General features: G+C 34.6%; 1 protein-coding gene across 1 annotated transcript; it reads right to left on the bottom strand.

Annotated features, from left to right (window-relative positions):
- Positions 1-12,273: 12,273 nt before the first annotated feature.
- Positions 12,274-22,862, bottom strand: LOC113712832 (uncharacterized). The gene is made up of 13 exons (XM_027236433.2): positions 22,551-22,862; positions 20,914-20,998; positions 20,755-20,825; positions 18,784-18,898; positions 18,553-18,632; positions 16,957-17,041; positions 16,794-16,874; positions 15,317-15,411; positions 15,096-15,146; positions 14,126-14,206; positions 13,198-13,270; positions 13,034-13,111; positions 12,274-12,627 (listed from the first exon to the last, which is right to left on the bottom strand). The coding sequence occupies exons 1-13, from the start codon at positions 22,712-22,714 to the stop codon at positions 12,598-12,600; spliced, it is 1,089 nt and encodes a 362-aa protein (XP_027092234.2). The 5' UTR covers positions 22,715-22,862; the 3' UTR covers positions 12,274-12,597.
- Positions 22,863-23,805: the final 943 nt, after the last annotated feature.

Here is a 23,805-nt window from a genome sequence, read left to right as displayed (position 1 = left end):
AGTTACCGATGAGTAGGATGTTACAAACTGTTTAGGAGGATCACCTGCTGGATTTTTGAAGTCTTGCAAATAATTAACAGCAAAAGAAATGATGCTGAGAGGGCCACTGTAAGCACCTTCAAAAAGCAATTTGTTTCTATTGTTCCAAAGACGCCACATAATAACAGTAGCTAATTCCATATCCTAATCCCATAGAATTGCAAGGATATTATGAATCTTGGGATGACATTGGTTACAGCATCTAATTGTAATTTTCTGGTGAGAAAGCCAAGGGTCAAACACTGTACAGCTATTGGACACCTCAGGAATAATTGGTAAAGATGACCTTCTGAAATTGAGTACAGGGGACAAAATGAGTCTAAGGATACACCACGGCTGGAGAGGTTAGCTGCTATAGGGAAAATATTTTTATACACTCTCCAAAGGAAAACTTAATCTTGTTTCGTATGTGAAGATTCCAGAGATGCTTCCATGATTTCGACCCAGCACCATTACTCCCTGTGGCTAAATGGTCATATGTGAACACTCCAGAGATACTTCCAAGATTTCAACCTAACACCATTACTTCTCGTGGCTAAATTCAATTAATCCAAAGATTGTCGTCTGACAAAATAAAAAGCACTTTTATTGATAAAATGCTATTCTTGGTATAAGTGCCAAATCAACTTGTTTCATTACATGGATCTCCAATCGGATACTTCTGATAAGATCAATTCAAAATAATTGCTGCAACAAGGAATGATCGCAAACTCTCGGGTCTGACCTGGATAAGACTTTGAATGTACAAGGGCGAGGTAACCGATGTGCAAACCAAATTTTGATGGATTTCTATTCCCTACTCACCATCTACTACCAGCTTCAACTAATTATGCAAGTCATGTTCTACCATTGCCACCTTATTTGGGATAAATTAATTAAAGTACACACCATATACTAGTGGATAATGTTTTTTGGAAGGATAAAATTGACATTGACATGCACAAGTTTAATTTTGCAGATATATCTTAGGAGGGAAGGGGGAAGGGTTAGCCAAATCTAATTTCCATTGTTATTATTGCAGTATTGTATTTCAAAAACTTTCTACCTAGATGGTCCATTTGAATTAGATGATTTTGGGATGTAATGTCAGGTATTTTTAAAATTTTAAATTTTATTGGGTGTTTTTAAAAAATTTATTAAACATTACCTACCACAACTACCAACCATCCCTCCATTCTCCCTCCTCCATCGTTGCTACCCCTATCCCATCCTCCTATACTGTTGCCGCCATCCCTTCATCTCTCCTCTCTCTCCTTCCTTCCCTTTCTTCCCAGCCTCTTCCCTCCCTACCTCTTCCCTACAACCCCTCTCTCCCCTTTCTCGATCTTTGGTCGCGACCTCTGATCAGATCTAGTTGCAACCCATGACTAGATCGGGAAAGGAGGAAGGAGGTTGCAGGGAAGGAGTAGGGGAGGAAGAGGGAAGAGAAAGAGAGAGAAAGAAAAGGGAGGAGAGAGGAGAAGGGGAGGAGGGGGTGGCGATAATGGAAGAGGGAGGAGGGGAGGGGATGGCGATAATGTGTGGTGGGTGGTGTGTGGAAGAAGAAAGAGGGTTTAGGTTTATTTCATTTATTTATTTATTTGTTAGGTGTATTTGAAGTATTTTTGAATGTTTTTAGAGTGTGTTATTGTAAACTCCAAAAACAAAAACTTGTTTGTGAAAAACTTATCAATCTAAGCAAACCAGTGTTTTCTATCTATAAAATTAATCAAAACAGAATCAGTTGCCAAACCTATTTTGAACCTCTTTTATAAATAGCAAACATTCATTAAGGGACATTTTCAAAAGAAAAACATCAGTAAGGCCTCACATTACTAGAAATCAAAAAATTGGTCACATTGTTGAAGCATGTATGGTGAAATCTCCGTTAGTAAGTGTATTTCTTTTTGTTTCCCACTAAAATCCGAAGTACAAGGGGCAAAAGTGAATATTTTTTAACCATAAGTTGTGTTTTTTAAAAAATTACTTAACCACAGGGAAAGCATGTAAAATTTACCCTATAGATTAAGTGTTTAAATATAAAAAAAGGATGCGAGGATATTACTTCCCTCATCGATATACTAAACTTCTTCTCAATTGCCCTTGTTCTTCTCTGATTTCATTTCTACAAAACATGGTTATTATTAAGCTCAACATGGCGGATAATATGCCATTAATCCAATTATTCGAGAATCTCGTAACCAGACCTTGACAAATTGGCAATAGACCACCAACCAGTGCTTTAACATGACTGTATATCAACCAGTCAAGACCGTTCGGGAGCTGGTTAAGCTGCGATATACTGAATAGTGACTTTAAAATTGGAGAGGATTTTCTCTCCATTACACCTAAATAATTGTAATTCTAATATTATTTTTTGAAGTCAAAATCATCTATCATATATTTCTCCACTTATTTAAAATATATACAACATTTGAAATTAAATTGTTTAAAATTTACCATTAGATCAAACTCTAAAACTTTTATCATAAATTGGATCCATTTTATACCATCCAAATGCTTTGTGCAAATTTAATAACAGAACATTGATGGATGACTTTGATTTTTAAACACGTTGATCTACTTGTGGAAGTAAAACTATTGACATAAACATATTACTCTATAAAAATTTATTTGTGTAGATATAAAATAATAGATAGATAAATGGAGAGAAATATAATGGAGAATTTTTTAAGCCTTAGTATTAATTTTGTGTACATAGTAAACTCAACAATAGGCAAGCTATTTCCAAGTTGAGATCCTTTTCATTACTTTTCTCTCCATTTATCTATCAATATTTTATATCTACATAAAATACTACTACTTTCTACCAAATTTAAAATTATTAGTTCCCTGAAATTTATCATAAAATCTTAATTTGTCTCTCTATTTGGAGATATCGTCACCTTTCCAAATTTATAAATAGTTAAGCATCATTAGTGCTCGGGATCGAACTCCTAAAACAAGATGGGCTCGAAATCTGAGCTCTAAATGATTCATTTTATTGTGGATTCAAAAGCTAGAACTTGGGAGTTCTTATCCTTATGATTCATTGAAATTCCGTCCAATAAAACAAAATAATTATAAATCTCCAAAATAATAGATAGAAATACCGCAAATAGAGCCATTGTGACACCCATCAAAGGGTTTGTTTCCCACCCCGAAGATACTTTACCATGATCAAAATTTTCAAGCGAGGAGATTTCAAGTTGATGACGGCATTAAACTCGTGAATACTCAAGTCACTTTGTGCATAGGTGTGGTTATCTTAGAATCAATTGCCTCCATAATAATCAGTACTTTATAGAATGAAAAATCGAAATTGCATAAAATGTGACAAACAGTACTGGACGCATAAAGGCATTTGTTTTGATATATGTTTCTTAGGGTTTATTAAACATTCTTGGATCAAGTTTGTCTCAACTTTTGTTGGTTTTTACAATAATGTTTTTTGAATTCAACATTTTTTTGATATTCTCACAAAACTAGCCAGAAATAAGTGTTTCTTTCTTTGGATATGCTTAACATTTAAGAAGGCATGGCAATACTTTCTGAAGCAAAACATCATTCATACGTCAATTGATTGAAAGATCCGCATGAAGAACGGATAATACAAATAGGGGCGGGGAATCCCACAAAACTTCATCTGGAATTATAATAGCATACCATGCTAGTTCATAAGCTACAGTTTTATATTTTCTAGAAACCCATGAATTGTGATGAGAGATTGCACCATCAAAATTAGTTTTGAAAAAGCCGTGCATGGAGATAGAGCATGAAGTTACTGATGAGTTGGAAGTTACAAACTGCTTAGGAAGTTTAACTGCTGCATTCCTGAAGTCTTGCAAATAGTTAACAAGCAATGATGCTAAGAGGATCACTAGAAGCACCTTTAAAGAGCAATCAATCTGTTTCTATTGTTCTAAAGACACCACATAATCATGGTTCAAAGTCGCTGTCGCGGTCGTGATTCGGAACGTTCCACATCGGTTTCGGCATATCAGTCGTGGTCTCGATGAGATGCAAATTTTAAAGCATTTAATATTCTAAAAATTGTTAATAATATAAAAAAAGTATGCTAAACAAAAATAATAAAAAAATAGCAAAAGAAAATTTGTAAAATGTACTATTTTTATACATATTAAACACAATAAGTACTTTTAATTATTTAAGACAATGACATCACAAATAAAATCAAAATAACATAGACCACAATTTTAATACTAATAATTACAAAAGTAATATCAACCATTAACAATACAAACTAAAGATTTATTTATAGCATAAAGTTGGAATATTTTGATCAATCTCCTGCCAAAAATAAAAAGAAATCATATTAAATAAAAAACAAATATGTAAAAAGATATACTAGTACTTTATATTTTCATACCGTTAATACCAAGTAGAATGACGATGTGGTTCAAAATCACCCTCATTTCTCGATGAATGGTAAAATAGATGTGGAAGTGGGATAGGACCTTGAGTAGGTAGTGTATAAGAGTTATCTGGTTTATTTACTGGATGTGAGGATTGACTAGATGTTCCATAATCATTAGATGGAAGAACTTCTGGATTGGAGATGAATTGCTGAGTATGATGGTAGTATCCAAACCCTTGATAGTTAACACTATCGCTAGTACCATATGATGCAGTAGAATCATGACCATAAAACCCAATGTTATTGGAATCAAAAGAAGAACCATCATGAGATTTATCTATTTCTTTTTCATAGTATCCACTACCATGAATGCTAGTAGACCTTTCGACCTGTCCAGATCCATCAAATGGCCGATATCCACTATAATAGTCAGGAGTGGTTCCATATGATTGGTCATAGCCATATCCCAATTGACTAGTACTGTAGTTTTGACTAAATTCATGCTCATAGGTTGGGTGTATACCCAAATTTTGCATCTGATCATTGACTCCTTTCTATCTTTGTGACCCTGAATGGTGAGAGAAAGTATTCTCACTTGAAAATTGAGTTAAATTATTGAGGAATTGACGTTCTACTTCTATACCAGGACAATAGCCATGATCAGCATCTTGAGTGGCATAATAATTATCTTGTTCTTGAGCCCATGACATACCTCCTGTTTGTTGGCTATCTTGATTGTAACCACCACTATGCTTGAAAGAATTGTTCCCTCCATCTCCATTGTCACCATTGTCATCATCATCATTACTGCTGTCACTTTTATTTGAAGATGATGGAACAGTATGCTTACTGGTTTGTTTAGTCTTACTTTTTTGTTTCCTACTTGAGGATTCAGCAAGACCTTTCTTCTTTTTTTTTGGTAATATATTGGGACAATGTATCACCAAAACCATCATTGTCATGTTCTTGATATTCACTACTTTCTAATTTAGTTTGATGAATGCCGTTATCCAACCAATCCCGATTATCTTCAGGCAATGTGGGTTGTTCATTTTCTCTTATCCAATCATCCAATATATCATCTTGGTGAAAAATGTGATTCAAGTCAATTGGGTTGTAGAAATTATTAGTATCTCTTTGATGCATCAAATTTTTCACCTTTAATCGCATATTGTAATACACAAAATCTAATTTATGCAATTTTTTAACTGCCAAACCGTTATGTAGTTTTGTATGAATTAATGACCATGTACTCCAATTTCGCTCGCAACCAGAAGATGTGCAGGTTTGACTCAATATTTTCACTGCAATATTCCTTAAATTTGGCGCATCTTCACCATAGTTAAGCCATCATTCAGCTAAACAAACAAAGTAATAATAATAATAATTTATTATTATTGTTTTAAAATTATAAAAATATTAACTTCATTAATATGATTTAGATGTTTATATAAGTATGAATTAAGTTGAAACCTGGTAAAGATTTTGGTAACGCTCTTGCTGCAATAGTACTTCCAAATCCTCATTTTTTGTCTACAAAAATTTTGATCTACAAAAATAATATATACAAAGGTGTTAAAATTTTAAAATTTGTTCATTAATATAAATAAATAAAATAATCAAAAGAATACCTCATTTATTGAATCAACTTGTGTATCTAAATTTGGCTCCAACTTTGCAATGACTTTCTTGAACCCTTTTCGAACTTCATCCAGATTAAACTCACAAGTTCCAGAATATTGAAGGATCAGGTTCAAAAAATATGCTAAATACAATAAAATAACAAAATTAGAAAATAAATAAATACATATATATTACATATTTAAATTGGGTGTAATATTTTAAATTACCCGTCGCATGTAAATCACGATAAAGTTGATTGTACCATCTATTATCAATCACTTCCCAAATTGTTTTCCAAGATTTCACTGACTTTTGAATAGCCATTTTTGCTCTATCCATTGCCTCATAAATAATTGGCAATGTTGGCTTATTATCTTGATCAATAGTTTTTAAAACTTTGACCAAAGGCTCCATTATTGCACATATATTTCTAACTTTTTTCCAAAACTTCTCTGACAATATCAACTCAAGTACTTTAATAGCTTCTGCTTTTCTCTTGGTAGTATTATTGAACTCTGCCCATTCATCTGAGGTGCACATTTTTTTCAGTTCTGTAGAATGCCGAAGAAGACTTTCCATAGAAATGAATTCAGTTGCAAATCTAGTGATACCTGGATGCAGTAGTTCCCTTTTTCTTGTATATGTCTTCATCAGATTCATTACTTTGTCGCTGTTATATATGAAACTTGTTATCTTCTTCCCCTAAGCAATAGTTTCTTTTACATTATCTATTTTGCCAATATCCTTCAACATCAAATCTATACAATGAGCAGCGCAAGGTGACCAGAATAGATTTTGTCTTTTTTTCATCAACAGTTGTCCAGCTGCTTTCATACTAGATTCACTATCTGTCACAACTTGCACAACATTTTTTTCTCCCACAGCCTCTACTACCTCATCCATTAACTTGAAAATATATTGAGCAATTTTCTTGACATTGGTACAATCAACTGAACTATGGTATATCATGTGTCTATCACAGTATACCATAAAATTTATTATTGGATGTTTTGTACGGGTGCTCCACCCATCACACATGAGTGTACAACCAAAAGTTGAAAATTTATCATAAATATCTCCAAGATATTTCTCAAGCTCTTCAAATTCTTCGTCTAAATATTCATTTCCAATTTGATAAGCTGAAGGGCCTTTAATACCAGAACCAACTTTGGCAATTTCATCAATCATTGATTGATAATAAGGATTGTCTGCTGCATGAAATGGTATAGCATTGAAATGAAAAAACTTTGAAATTGCCTTACCAACTCTTTTTATATTTTTCGCCGCAAACATTGATTTGACTGATTTTTGTTTAGAAGGAAACATATGTGAGTCAATTCCTTTGCTTGTCATTTCATCCGCTTGTCTGACACTGAAATTACGTGACAATACTCTTTTATTTTCAGAAGTCATTGGTTTTGAAGTGCCAGCACCCAAATTCCCTACAATTCACAATGTTTAACAAATAAAAAATGAATGAATAAATTACAACTTTATTTAATTATATTTAATAAAATGATATCAAATTTGTTATAATATTTTAGTTTACAAATGATACCTGACATAAACATAAAAGGTCGACTCCCAGATACTGAATGCCTTTGTTGTTCGTCTAAAAATTGCAAGTATTGGCTCTCTCTAATTGCTTGCTTCATCTGTTTTTTTTTTCCAATGTCATCCTACTTTCTTCATCAATTTCAAAAATGTCTTCGTCCTCCTCGTCGCCAACTATGTTGAAATTACTATACATATTTTCTTGTTGGAGAGAGTTCAACATTTCTTCTTTTTTCTGTTTTATTGTAGCTCTTTGAATCTTACCAGCCTTTAGATGCATTTTCATTACATCTGTAACTTCTCTTGCGACCCTTGGACAAGGTACAACTTGTCCCGTGACATGACCGACATGTGCTTTCAACCTTGTAATGCCACCATGCATTACTTTTCCACAATAATTGCATCTCACAATTTTTCTATTTCCACCCACAGGTTTACCATGTTCCCAACCAATATCCTTGCTCGTCATTGTAACTATTACACGTATCAATATAAATGATTAATTCATAACAAAATAATTAAAGATATATGAAAAAAATACAACAAGTAGTTTCTGACATTTTACAATAGTAATAATTTATTTCTATTATATTAGTAAGTTAAACATCTAATCTATAATGTAAACCTGCAACAATGATCATTTTTTCATTTATTAAAAGAACTTCAAAATTTTAAATATTTATTAAAATTATTACTGCATTTTAGAAAATTTTATATTAAAAGATCTAACAGTTATTTTAATATTTTCATTAAATATCAAATGAATTTGAACTAATTTATTATGTACTTTGAATTATATGTGAGATAAGTGTTAAACTTATGTTTGGCCCAAAATAAACTCTTGACTACACAAATTAGCTAGATAAATCTAAATTTCTAAATTTTATTTTGGACACAATCATAATTAATCCAACCTTGGCCTATTACATAAGGGCTATAATTAATCCAAATATGTTTCTAATTCATACTTACTAATAAGTATAGAAAACTTAAAGAAATAAATTCAAACCTGCTGACCCACAGGAAAAGTCCTTATTTCAAAGGAAAGACCAAGGGAGGGCAATGAAAGGGCCGTTGCTGCAACTAAGGTTGATGACTGGCTATTTCCGAAAGGAAAGAGAAGCTTGATCGGAGTTGATTTCTCCTATTTTAGGTACTATCTCGCTTCCCTAAGAACGTCCAAATAAGAACAGAGATGAGAGAAAGCATAAAAATTTTAAATCTATGGACTCTTGCACCGTTACATAAAATGACTAGTCTAGTCTTTTATTTAAAGACTTTCATACGCAAGTGCCAAAGCTCCAGAAAGTTGCAAGAGAAAGCCAAGCAAAACCGATATAAGAAGGGCAGTCGCATTATGGACATCCCATTTGAAGGACAAAACTCCAGGCGGATCCCACCATGGCATAAGAGTTCGTAAGAGAGTACTATGACTGGGGTGGTCTTCCAGTTCACTTTTGGGCATTTCTCCTCTCACTTATTCTATCACCTTGGATGCCTGCCGGTTTGAAAGAAAAGTAAAGTGATAACTTTGGAAAAGAAAGTTGGAAGTGATAGCCTTTGAAAGAAAAGAAAAGTAAAGTGAAGGTACATATACTTGAACCAAGTTGGAATAATATAAACGCATCTTTTCACATGATCAGTACTTTGGCAAATTTGTTTCTATTTCCCAATGAATGATTTCGATATTGACTTCTCCTTTTCGTGTGTTGGGATCTAGCTGTAGTTTTTACTCCAAGGGTCGATGTAATTGAGCTGCGGTCCTAGTGCTTCTCCCAATTATGTCTGGTGTTTCGAATGAGCTTGTCCCAATTATGTCTGGTAATAGAATAGGGAACTACTATGATTGATCTAAAGAAGGCCCCACAAAGTCTTTTATGACGTGCCCATCACTCGCATCTCTTTCCCTGTATGAAGGAGCATCAGTACTAGCATACTTGATAGGAGATTGACACAGGCGATAGAGAGGTCCCCGGATTTCCCTTTTTTAATCCTTTTTTTTTCTTTTTCTCTAAAGGTTTTTTGTTGAATTCAACTTGACTCGGAATAACTTGGAGTGACTCGGCCGTTTCAACCCGTCTCGGTGACGTCTCGGCCGATTTCTCGGCGAGTCAAGTATCTCGGTATCGTTTCGTCACGGTATCATATCGGACTGGGCCAAGACGGTGACGACTCGGCTGAGTCTTCGAACCATGCACATAATAGCAGCAACTAATTCCATATCCTGATCCTGTAGAATTGCAAGGATGTTATGAATCCATATACACTGGTTGCAACATCTAATTGTAATTTTCTAGTGAGAAAGCCAAGGCCCAACACTGTATAGCTTCTGGACACCTCAGGATGGTAAACATCACCTTCTGAAGCTGAGCACGGGGGACAAGTTGAGTCTGAGAATACACCACGGCTGGAGAGACTAGCTGCTATAGTGAGAAGTGAGAATATTTTTACACTCTCCAAAGAAAAAAATTTAATCTTGTTTCGTATGTGAAAACACCAGAGATGCTTCCATGATTTCGACCCAGCACCATTGCACCCCGTAGCTAAATGCGATGCGATTGATCTAAAGATTGTTGTCTAACAAGATGATAAGCACTTTATATTGAGAGAATGCTATTCTTAGTATAAGCGCCAAATCAACTTGTCTTCATTACGTGGATCTCCAATCGGATACTTCTGTTAAGATCAATTCAAAATAATTGCTGCAATAAGGAATGATCCCAAGCTCTTGGGTCCTTGTCAATTAAGGAGTCCACCGTTGAATCGCTGGAATCCTGTTTGACTTGGATATGACTTTGAATGTATAAGGGCGAGGTAACCAATGAGCAAACCAAATTTTGATGGATTTCCATTCCCTATTCACCATCTACTACCAGCTTCAACTAATTATGCAAGTCATGTTGTACCAGAAATTGCCACCCTACCTATTTGGATTAAATTAATTATGCAAATAGAGTACTCACCATATACTTGTGGATAATGTTTTTAGAAGGATAAAACTGAAATTGACATGTATATGTTTAATTTTGCAGATATATGTTAGGAGGGGAGGGGGAAGGATTAGCCAAATCTAATTCCCATTGTTATTACTAATTTCAAAACGATCCGTATGAATTAGGTGTTTTTCAAAAACTTATTTACTGTAGTATTGTATTTCAAAAAATTTCTACTTTAAATAGTCCATTTGGATTAGGTGAAATTTAAAATTTTATTGCAATATTTTTAAAAATTTTGTTAAACATTACCTACCAGAACTACCAATCATCCATCCCCTCCTCCATCGTCACCACCCCTCTTCCATCCTTCTCTAACACCTCCATCCCCTCATCTCTCTTCTCTCTCCTTCCTCCCTCCTATTCCTCCCTTTTCTTTCCAGTCTCTCCCCTTCCTATCCTTTCCCTGCAACCCCTCTTTCCCTTTTCTCGATCTTTGATCACGGCCTTTGACCAGATCTAGTTGCAACCCATGACTAGATCGGAAAAAGAGGGAGGAGGTTGCAGGGAAAGAGAAGGGGAGGGAAGGAGAGGAAAAGGGAAGAGAGGGAGGGAGAAAGAAGAGGGAGGAAAGAGGAAGAAGGGAATAGGGGGTGGCAGCAGTGGAAGAGGGAGGAGGGGAGGGGGATGGCGATGATGTGTGGTGGGTGGTATGTGGTGTGTGGAAGAAGAAAGAGTGGTTAAGTTTGTTTTATTTATTTGTTTGGTGTATTCGAAATGTTTTTTAGAGTGTTTTTAAAGTGTGTTATTGTAGATTTCAAAAACAAAAACTTGTTTGTGACTTATCAATCTAAGCAAGCCAATGTTTTCTATCTATAAAATTGATCAAAACAGAATCGATTGCCAAACCTATTTTGAACCTCTTTTATAAATAGCAAACATTCATTTGGGGACATTTTCAAAAGAAAAAAGTCACTAAGGCCTCACAGTACTAGAAATCAAATAATTGGTCACAGTGTTGAAGCATGTATGGTGAAATCTCCGTTAGTACAGTGTATTTCTTTTTGTTTTCCACTAAAATCCAAAGTACAAGGGGCATAAGTGAATATTTTTGAACCATAAATAGTGTTTCTTAAAAATTACTCAACCACAGGGAAAGCATGTAAACTTTACCCTATAGATTGTGTAAATATCAAAAAAGGATGCGAGGATATCACTTCCCTCATCCATATACTAAAATTCTTCTCAATTGCACTTGTTCTTCTCGATTTCATTTCTACAAAACATGGTTCTTTTTAAGCTCAATATGGCGGATAATATGCCATTAATCCAATTATTCGAGAATCTCGTAACCAGACCTTGACAAATTGGCAACAGACCACCAATTGGTGCTTTAACATGACCGTTTATCAATCAGTCAAGACCGTTCGGGAGCTGGTTAAGCCGCGATATGCTGAATGGTGAGAGGTGACTGAAACAATGCAGGGTTGTCAAGAGCATCCATGGCAGTTTCGTGGAGAAATCGGGCGCAACAAATTTGATGTAGTCTTCTATCTCTAGCGATGATCTAGAAATAGTAATGCCTTCTTGAAGAGTATGGTCAGAAATAAAGAATAATGGTGGAAGTGGCTCTGGTTCAGAAGTAGGCTTTTGACAATTACCATCGGATTATACTAGGGTTCAAATTCTGAGGAAGGCCTCAAGATATTAAGATTCTGATAAAAAAAAAAATAATGGGACAACGGGTTATTTCACACTAATACAAAATAAAGAAAACGATGTTCTTACCAGTTGAGCAAAAAAATCTCAACTGATATTTCATTCGAGTTTGAACTTTTTGGTCATCAAAGTGAACAACAAGCAATGGATATAATCCTGCAAGTTTAACATTACCCTACTTTGTTTTCCAGTAATCTAACAATGTGATACCTCAGGAAGCTAAAATCACTTTCAGCAAGTCTTCATGACATGACTCTTGGAAATTTTTAGCAAAAGCATTACATACACAACCAGTACAATCGCAACCTGACAGCCGTAGCACCATCATGGTGGCGCTTCTCCTAAAATGCTTTGGTTGTTTATTGCATTTGACTACGATCTCCAACTTTTTATTCCTGGAATCTGCAATAAAAGATTTGACAAACCGTTAGCATGCTATCCACCGAAGCAAGAAAATGTCCACAAAGAAAAGATGCATGCTACTTCGTCTATTTGCTGGTATCACTAATGTAGGTTTGTTTCCAAGTTTTCTCTATCCTTCTGACACGTGATCATGTTGGCATGTCATTCACCGGATAAAATGAGCCGTAATAAGTGATATAATATATAACAAAAGAATGAATGAGCTGCTTTGCTTGCTATTTGTCCATGCCTTCTTTGAGCACATCACAAATCTTTTTGGACAATAACAGGAAATAAGGATGTACTCTTGCAAGTAAAAATGACATTAACAAAGAAACACTTAACATGCTTCAGTTTGTAAATTCTATGCTAACTCCTAATGAATCATCTCCATAAGAATACCAACCTCAATTCCTCGAGGACCTATCCGATTCCGAGAAACAAAATTAAGTATAAAATCAGCAAATTCATCAGGTACATCTTCCTGCAGCATTCAAAGTACTAATATCCATGATTATCTAGAATTAAATTGAAAGATAATGAAAAGATTCCCAGAAATAGTTAGCATACCTGTATAGCATGGCCTGTATGTCTAACTACCACCATCTGAAACTTGCCTTGCATTTGGCCTATTGTGAGAGCTCTGACATGAGACACGAAACGTATCAGCTCACTGAACAAGTTTATGTTTTTGATTTACCATTAGACAGTTCGGATTACAGTCTACAGCTATGAAAGGCATAGTTGGAGTATATTTCATACTCTGCAGGAATGGAGAATTTAAGACACTGCAACCTGGCACCCAAGCTTAAGGAGGTCATAGTCCATATGCATATAAAGTTTCTTGTGCAATGTACTTTGTTCTATTTAATACATCTCTTTTGATCTCAATTAAAGTGAAGACTAATTATCCTAGCACGCAATGTCCAATTTTCCTCAATTAAGAAGAAAAGAAGTGAATAGAGACTCTTCAAATAAAGCTGAATTTTACTAAAATTGACAGTTTGCACACTGAATGCTGAATGAGCAAGCAAGACAAGGTTGGTTGTTGCACTGTTGGATAAGAAAAGTGCCAATATTCTTGGTCACAGTTAACAGCATTCAGGAATGGGTAAACTGGCAAGCAATATTTGGTAAATCTTATGTGGTCCACGAAAAAATTCAACTTATCAAAAATTTAGTTGACATTCGGGCGCACAAGGCCATCCTATATTGAACTGGAAACCAGTTGCCTTTTCTTCTTGCTACAGTCCAGAATCAAAGAGAGAGATGGAATATTAAATAATAGCAAGAAGACAGGGAAGTCAACAAGCAGAGAGCTAGTTGACACAAAACAACCATAGATTCTTAGAAACCTACATTTTGGAGAATGATATTCTGAATTTGGGCAGTAGAACGTAACAATGCAACTCTAAAGAGCTGTTTGGAAGTAACCCAAGTAAAAACATCATGCACAGCTCTAAATCTTGTAAATGTTGTTGACTTAAACAGAAAAAACCTGTCCAGCCTATCTGTCCCAGCCAGAAGCAAGAGTTTTGGTACAGGGCTTGATAAAAATTTTTCTGAAAGGCCTTCATACCTGAAACATAAGGACGATACAGTTTGTCGTTCATATAGCCTTTCTATTCGATACTAAGACAAAAATAAATAGATAAACAAAGTATTAAGAGAGAGAGAGAGAGAGAGCTGTGAAAAAATATACAGGAAATTAAAAATTGCAAAAACCAAGATCCTTACATCACATTTTTGGTTCTGAAATGAAATTAAACATAGCATAGGGGCTGCAGGCTTAGGATTTCCATAGTGATCTTATTCTTTATACAAGAACGTGAAGGTCATGCATCTAGAATTACTGATCTAGAATAATAGAATGTGGTACCTATATGTTCTATTAGCCCATTGTTATGAGGCTACAAACAATCTGCAAATAAGCCGCTCTAGCATTAAAATTTGAAGCCATCATGTACACTAGCACTGGCAATCTGGTGATATAGAAAATCACACAATGAGCCATAAAAAGAACTCTTTAAATATTTCCTTATGGAATAACAATAATTTAATTGCAAAAAGATGCATGAAATAACTAACCTAAGCATGACCTTAACATGATAGCTGACTTCAAAATCTAAGATCAGGGAAAAAGGAAAAGCAGAAATGTAAGAGTATGATGGCATAAATCAACAGAAGAAATAGCCCTAACAATGTGGAAGAGCAGTCGCAAAATGATGCTCATAGAGGATGATATGTGATTCACACAGCATACAAATATCACCAAGCAGCAAACTATTAAGAGAAAGAAAAGTATGTAATATGTAACTAAAAATTGCTTTCACACACTAAAAAAAAGAGGAGAAAAAGAAAAAAGAGAAAAAAAAAAAGATATCAGTTAGTTCCTAGTGTCACTTTCTGTAATTGAATGACTTTCTTCTCACACATAGCCCCCTTAAATCCTCTAAGCAATAACGTACCAGCCTCTCCAATGTTGTTCTGTTTCCTCCAGTTTCGCTGTGTAGGTATAACTGCACCACAACAGATGTTCAAAAGATTTTAAGCGAAACAACAAAAAGCAACATAGAGTAGTACACAACACATTCATTTCAGTAGACAAATGCCTATTCTAGTTGTCAACGAATAGGCAAATCAAATGGAAAACAAGTGGGAAAACCCTAACCATGACAAGCACACTTACCATCTCTTTGAATCATCGTAAATTAGAGTACTAGGAATTGATACTCGTGCTGACTCTATATTTCTTAAAGAGCCTCCTTTGACACTCCATTCAATCTATCAAGAAGTTCAAACTTCTAGTGATTACAACAACCAAACTATAAAAGTCACAAGTTGATATACAAGATAATCATCTGAACCAAACCAAAATGCTGTACTGGAGATGCAGGCAGTTAACAAATTTAACCATTTAAGGACAACATAAGCAACATGATTCTATCAAATAAAATTGTACAGACAAATTAGAAGCACACACTTGATGCTAAGAGCTTTCATTACGAAGTTGAAAATGGTGGTGAAACAAGACCATCAAGTATATGTCAATCAAAGTAAGGAGAATATTGTGACCCAGCACCTGAAATTAGTTTAGATAAACCATATGCATATGGAAAAAACAGACCATCTGTCATCAAACAATGGTGGACATTACATGATTTAGCTCCTCATACCATATACTCACAACAAGCAATCAAAACTCTCTCTTTAACAAAAGAGCAAATAGTGGAAAAACAAGCAGCAAACAAGAATTCGCACTGATATTCAACTTTAAAGACCCAATATGCAAAGAGAAATTTTGCAAAACCCAGATGGCCGCACTTAAAGTATTCATTGCCATTATAAAAGGATTTGGCCTCAAGCAACTTTAAACCTCCATATCTTATACATTGATTCAGGAAATTGGTATAGCAACAGAATATCTAATTGCATGCCATTGTATTAGGTTATACATAACAAACAACATCCTTGATCTATATGAGCCCTGCTGATGAATAAGATGTAACTGCTTAAATCTACAACTTCTAATGTACTCATCTATAATGCTTTTTCTTTATCAGTTCATGAAATAACAGAGCAGTTGATGATCCATCAGCAGAATATCTTCTTCACCCCAGAATTACAAAATAAAGTGGATCCATGAGGAAATTACATTTTTCATTCACCATTCTCTCCAAATCAGGATGCTAGTCTGACTTGAATGAAGAATAATACATAAATTTACTGATTTCTTTCCTTTTCTTCTAATTTTTTTTAAAAAATTTGTTTTCTTCTTCTTTTTATTTTACTTTATCTTATTTTATTTTCGGGTTGGAGACAAAACAAAAAATCCTATACTTTGTCAGGAACAATGACAGGAAACAGAGCTCATGAAGAAGTCAATCACATGATAGCATCTCCTAATTCCCTTCGCCACCATGAGAAGAACAACTTTTACTATTATAGATTATTATGTAGTTTTTAAGTTTTCAACCTTTCTTAACTGTACTAAAAAAGAAAAATTCATATAGCATCATATTCCATCTGATGAAGTTGGTGCACAAATGCCCAAAAGAGTAAATCAACATGGAAACGGAAGGAGTTATTGACCAGCAAAAACTTTTATTATGTACTGGAAACAATTGGAAGATAAAAGAAGACAGGAAAAGCAAGGGATCAGGTACCGCTTTCTCAATGGTAGGAAAATGCTGCATTCTGTTTGTAAGAATTTTCTGCATATGAATCAATGAGGCCATTGCTGTACCCTGGGATTGTAGGAAACTTTTGTGAAAAGAGTAGATTAAAACTTGGTGTCTTGGATGAAAAATATGCATCACAAAAAGCAACCTCAACAACATCCACTACAACAAGTCCACACAAGGTAGGTAGCTGTTTCCTTGCAGCAACATGAACCGCAACGGACCCTCCCATGCTGTACCATATTTCAAGAGGAAAAAACATTTCAAAACTTGAGGATCCCAATAGGGTTGGGAAATTCATCTTAAAAACAGTTCACATGCCTACATATGCATCTTTGAACATGTAAAAAGTTATCAACTCTAAACAATAAAAAATAATTAAGATAAAAATCTGCAACATCAATCCACCACAGAGTTCAGCTGCTAGAAGCAAATTTTCTGATCTAAGCCAAATGACAAAAGAAAATGTCCTCCACAAACTTAGAACTTCGTTTCTAGACCTGCCCTAAGTGGTAATACCTCTTCACACACTGAAACTACTCAAACACTTAAGACCCTGCAACGAGAGCAATAAATCCAACACCTACCACTCTCTGCATGTGACCTTGTGGCATATATTTTTTCTTAATTTCACAAACCTGTTAACTATATCTAAATTTGTTATCGAGCCAAAAACTCAAGGTCTCCCCTGCACCAACATTTCCTCTTCTCCACGAGCCAAATAGTGGTAACTATTTCATCATAAGAAAATCAATTCATCCTCTCTGCATGTTATCTCATGGCACATATACTTTCCTTGTCCAATAATTGCACTAGTAATAATCTCTAGGTGTAAAAAGCACTCCATCCGCAAGAAGAAAGAGCTCATGAAATTGCCTGACAAGGCAGGTTCACATACCCCCAGGCTTTTGCACTCAAGTAGTTCTCATAATGCCAATTCCTAATAAGAAGTTAAGCTTTCAACAGATTGTACGAGGCATTCAAAGCCAAATCCTCAGCAGATTAATAACAGACAACGCTTCCTAAAACACAAATGAGGGAGGGATGAATTTTTTTCAATAAAAGAGGGGCTTAAGAAACATGAGTTTCAATTCACAACAATATCCAACAAAAACAATATAAAATACTTTTACTGCTATCTTTAATCTCATTATACATGAATAGAATAATCTTTTGCCTTCGTTTCTTAAGAGACAACAAAGAATTCGCCTATAATACCTTCTTGCCTTCCTTTTGTTAGCTAAGTAAAATAGAAATGGATGAGAGGGGGATCATAGACACTGTGCAGTCTCGACCAAGATGGTAGCCCCTAAAGAAGTTCAAACTGGATGGATTGTATCAGCTTTTCTGTTCCTAGGAAGCTAAAAAAGCGTAGAAAATGCCTTTGCTGGGGGTACTTAGATTTGTAGAGAATCTTTTATTGCAAATGAGAATACTCATTCAAGAATCAAATGGAATAGAAGGGCTGGTTAAGTTAGACATAAGAATATCAGAAAGTCAAATAGAGCTATCAATTTAGACTGTACACATTTTCTTTTTTTCTTTATTGATCACTCTTTTTGATGATTAGATTCCTTCAAATTTCTTTCCCCGTAATAAGTAAATAAATACCCTTATTTAGTACCCCCGTTTATAAATTCAACTTCTTCCAATCAATCTCTCCACACCAAGCAGATAGACATAGGCACATTAATAGGAGAACGCAAATTCATAGAGTTACTAATTTAGTGAGAGAGGTCATAACCTGTGGCCAACAAGCACAATTGCGGGAGGAGAATCTCCATACATTGTCTTCAACACAGCTAATACATCACTGCACAGAGTCTGTAATCATTATAAACAACTTCAATGCAAGCAATCAAGGACCCAACAATTTGCCTGGAAACAGTATTTCCCCCTAACTCATTATAAACATAACGTGCATTGATGAAGGAGAAAATCCTCAATCCTGGTTTCTGAAAGCATGTGACTATACCTCAATAGACAAATCTAACTCATTTTCTGTGGATGACTTTCCATGTCCTCTGAAGTCCATAGCTACAACACGAACTTTCTCCTTAATTTTACTTGCAGACAGTGCAAATGAAAGCCTGGGAAAATAAAATAAAAAAATATATCTATATACTCTCGCAATGGAAACACAGGAAAAAAGTTAAACAAGGTAAAGGAAATACTGTTGTCAGTAACCACGCTAACAAAAAATTCCAGCAATTACAATTACAGGGACGTTTTGGAGAACTTTAGGTCTTTCAACTTCCAATTTTTGATTTGTTGGCATACCACTTGTATAAAGTTTTTAGAACATAGAAAAGTCAGCCAATAGCATGTAATGAAACTAAATTCTCATACAATTGACATTTTTCAATTTATGCATTGCCTAAGATTAGAGAATCTTCTCTAAATTAGTGGCTAAAGGTGAGACATTTAATTAGGTAACTTAACAGCACAAAATCTTAGATCAATCTTTGCAAATGTTTAATGACAAACATAGCATTCACATATGTAGTTCAAGAAACATGTCTTAAATTGCCATTTAGGCAATACATATGTACGGTTATTGATGTAAGATTGATACACAATAAGGTAAAGGAGATAGTCAAAACTTTTTCCACTGAATTACACACTCCACAATGTAAGCCAGAACTGGACCTTTTGTCAAATGGAGATTGGACATGATCAAAATAGGATCATCACAACATAATATTCAAACGCTTTACATGAACCAACACATATTGGGTAAAGGATGCATATCCCCATGGCTGGGATAATCTGCTTAATTAAATAGAGTGCAAAGAGCTTTAGACCGGAAGTAATTCATTGCAGTTATTTGTCCATATGTTTCACATCTATTATATGGGTATTAGTAAACAATGAAATGGAAATACAATCTAATTCCAAAGATTTTGCCTCAATAAGAAACACCATAAAAAGCAGATGGAAATCTAGCATTACAATCTAAAATGTTGCTTCTCAAATGCACCTATGAACAAACATTTAATTTAAATCCAATTACCAAGAGATTCCTGTTGTTTGATGTCTTGATTCCAAGTCATTTTCTTGTTGAATACTGTGAATTGTTTGGATTTAAATCTGCACTTATTGACTTGACTGATCTATTTGTATTCCTTTCAAGGGATCTCAATCTCTTATTCAATTACAGCAATGGTGTTTCCTTAAGCCTTTTTCTTCAGAAATTAAATGGCATTCAGCATCAGACTCAAATATCAACCAGGAAATGTTTGCCATACAAGATAACCTCTTGGAAAACTCCAAGCTCTGTGCTTATTATGTGGGAGAAGCATCCAAACAAGCATTGGGGGCAGAGGTGAACCATCCATCAGTTGGCTCGATCCGCCAGGGACGACAAAAGTGAATGAGCTGTGAATTGGCTTTCTCTCTTGATTTACTCTAATAATGATTACTAAACTCCACACAGCATTGGTAAAAATTACTGCTAATCTAAAGGACTAAAAGTTGTCTGTTACTTCTTTATTTTCTATGAATAAAGCAACCTATTAATGAATCAGTTTGGAAGAAGTTGGGAAACCTATAGCCATAGATATTCTGTCCCTTATAATACCAATGCTGCATAATGTTCTGTTACTTCACATGATCGACCAGATTTCACTATTTTTTATTTTTATTTTTTTAAAAATTGTGTTTTAACTGTAGAGACTTCTTACTCCACCAAAAGACTTGAGTAATTCTGGTATTGCTTTTTCGAGACAGCATGTCCATTCATATTTTGAGCAGTTTTTGCCACTACAACACGCTAAATCATATATGTACTAATTTGGGTCACATATCAGCGAAGAACCCTTGTAACAAAGCAATAGTATCAAGAAGTGAAAACATTAACAGAAAAGCAATAAGGCACCAGATAGAGAGAGAGAGAGAGAGAGAGAGCAAAAGGCAACATTCTGGACAAAAATCAAATCAAACATACCCAGTATAACCACCTCCATGCAAACAAAAGATAACTGGTCCTTGTGTTCCTGCCAAGTAGACATGAAAGACCTGAAAAAACATAAAGACACAGATGATGATCTCACAAAATTAAAAAAGAGAATGAACAGCTAAAGAACAGTTTAGCAAAACCACTGACATCATTGGAACCAGGAATGGAAACGTCATCCTCACGGTCAAAATATCCAGCCCAATCTAGAGGTGCATATTTTTGAGAAGATGTCCTGCAGCAAAAGATCAAAAAACTTTGGATCCAGAATTGGATGTTCAAATGCTGGGCAGGAAAGAGAAACATTATGCAAATCTATTCGACATTCTTGCCATTACAAACTCATTAACAAACTCAACAGCTACCGCTCATTTGGTTCATAAGTTTTGGGACTCATCAATCGGTTTTAGGTTCTCTCAAGCATATATTTTGTTTGTACACCTCTATGGCAATAGTCACTACTCACTTTTAGGTCGACTACTTTTAGGTCGTCCAACCCCAAGAAACCATTACCTGTTGAAGTAGGCACCATCATCTCTGGTTACCCACCTTCTAAAATAAAATGGAATGATTTAACTTTTAACAAAGCCCAAAAATGTCATTTGTTTCTTCAGGAAAAGAAATTCATTCTTCTTCTCATAGACAATCCACTTAAACTGTTTCCTCTTTCTCTTTGTTCCCTTCAAACTTCTTAATATCTTGGACAACTGCAGATTTGCAGATCACAAGAACATCCATCGAGAGGGAGAGAGAGAGAGAGAGAGCTTCTGCACAATATAACCATAAGTAGAACTTCATAATGTAATAAACACAGAGTAGTTTATCTCACATAGAGGTAATCAGATTGTTAATGCTTCAACATTTCACAGTTGACTGGTCCACAAGTCACAGAAAATATAGTGAAACAGTAGGCTAGCAATAAGAGGTGGAATTAATTATATTGCCATTTTAGGAAATGAACAAACTCCCAGATATCCCAGAAATCAAACCATTAAATTAACAATTTGATAGAGGGAGTAGATTTTAATACATGGCAACTAAATACTGTCAGTCCAATCTTCTTAGGCACATAACTAGAATATTTAAAATTAGTAAATAAGAAATTTTTGGTGTTTTTCTCCTAATGTCACCCTATATCCTATCTTCATCATCCCCCTTAACATAAACTTCTCAACTTTTTCTTCAATTAACACTCAATCATCTGTAGTTATTAATTCATCATTGCCACATAAGTGTTATAACAGAGATGGCAATCTAGTCTAACTCGATCAGCAACATGTTTATGAAGTTTGCAAGATTTTAAGGCTTTTCAAGCCAGTCCTTAATTAACAAGTTATTATGTCTACTTTTGTCACAAAATCAAGTCTTTAAAGCAGAAAATATTATTCAATCACAAATATGTTTTATCTCGTCTTCCTTCCCCGAAAACTATGTTCAACTACCGCGGCAGCAAAGATTATTGCCAAGAGAAACCTCAAACCAGTCGAAAACAAATTTGAAGTCTCTGTAGCCAAAAATATATCAAACTTTCTTCAGAACTAGCATAAAAATAGAAATCTAAACTATACTGATCACAACGCAGAAACCTAACAATTCAAAAAATTTTCAAAATGAAAAAACAGAAAGCTCAATTTTAAAATCATGATCAAGCATTTAAACTAAACTAACAAAATCCTCAATCAAAATCATAATCCAGCCTGAACGAATTTAGAAAAGCATGTAAGACAGCAAATTTGCATGCGTAAGACTAGAATAAACTGAAATGAAAATAGAGCGAGAGAACTGACTGAATTGGAGGACGAGCAGGAACGGAAGAGAACGCGGAAGGAACTTCATCGTTAATATTGTTATGATCAGGAGGATTATTGCTGCAATCTCTGGCGGAGGTTTCTGCCGGCGGCGACTCCTCCGACAAGGGAGCTAAGTTGGACGGCGCCGATGACTCCATCATCAAAATGTCAAGACTGATCACTTTTTCACTTTTTTTTTTTTTTTTGATTTTTCAGTTACTAAGTATTATTTGGAAGGAAAGAACAGGAAAAGGCCACAAAAATTCACCAGTGTGTTTGAGTTGGTCGGTTCATTTATGGATTTGTCGTGGAGTTAAGGCCCAATACGGTTCTAGATTTTTCAAGAAGGTCTCAGCCCAGACCGGGATTAATTTATTTATAAAATACAAGCATGGATTTCGGTGGGCTAAACTGGTTGAGGGTGCAGAGGTTTGTTTGATAGGAATTATTCAAAGAAAAATGTTTCTAATGATTTTCTAAGTACATTTTTCACCATATTTTTTTATCAAGAAACTTTTTATTTCAAATACATTACATCAAAAAAATATATCAGTAAATGAATCTTTCTTTTAAATAATCTCCAATCCAAAGAAACTCTCTCATATTTTTGTGATTTAGTGAATAGATTAAGAAATACTCTCGAATTTCAAATGAAAGAATGTGAAAATGGTTTGAAAATTATCTTGTGAAAACAGCCAATCTAGAACCTAAAGTCCAGCTTCGTCTGACAATAGATTCACATTCCATCAATATGTCTTCCCATAAATTGTTATTATAAATAGTTGGATGTGAAAATCTTGTCATATATAGTAGCACAATAAAGAAATGAAATTGTATATACAACACTTGTGTCTTTCTTTTTTCAATTATAGTTCCCAATAGGTAGCATTTTCCATCATTTCTAAAGGGTTGGACTAATGCATGTGTATTGAATAATAAAGAGAAAAATCATTCGAAACGTTCATCACAATTTGTCAAATTAATTTTTTCATTTTTCACTTCTAAAATGGTAACTTTACGTCCCTTATAAAATCAAGTGATTAAATTTTGATCCCAACATAGATTTTCAATCATCTTTTAGCTTGAATTTATCACGTGATCCCACATGGTCGTTTTTTTTAGGAGAAAAAAATATTAGATCCCATTTTTTGTTAAGCAAGCAAGTGACCCAATCCATATTCATTTTTACACCTAAAAAAGTAGAATCTGATGTGAATTATATTCATTTTTTCTTAAAAAATGGGATATGATC

Source organism: Coffea arabica, chromosome 10e (genome assembly GCF_036785885.1).
Source record: "Coffea arabica cultivar ET-39 chromosome 10e, Coffea Arabica ET-39 HiFi, whole genome shotgun sequence".
NCBI classification, from domain to species: domain Eukaryota; kingdom Viridiplantae; phylum Streptophyta; class Magnoliopsida; order Gentianales; family Rubiaceae; genus Coffea; species Coffea arabica.
Note: the sequence above shows the minus strand (reverse complement) of the source record. Positions and strands in the feature narration are given on the sequence as shown.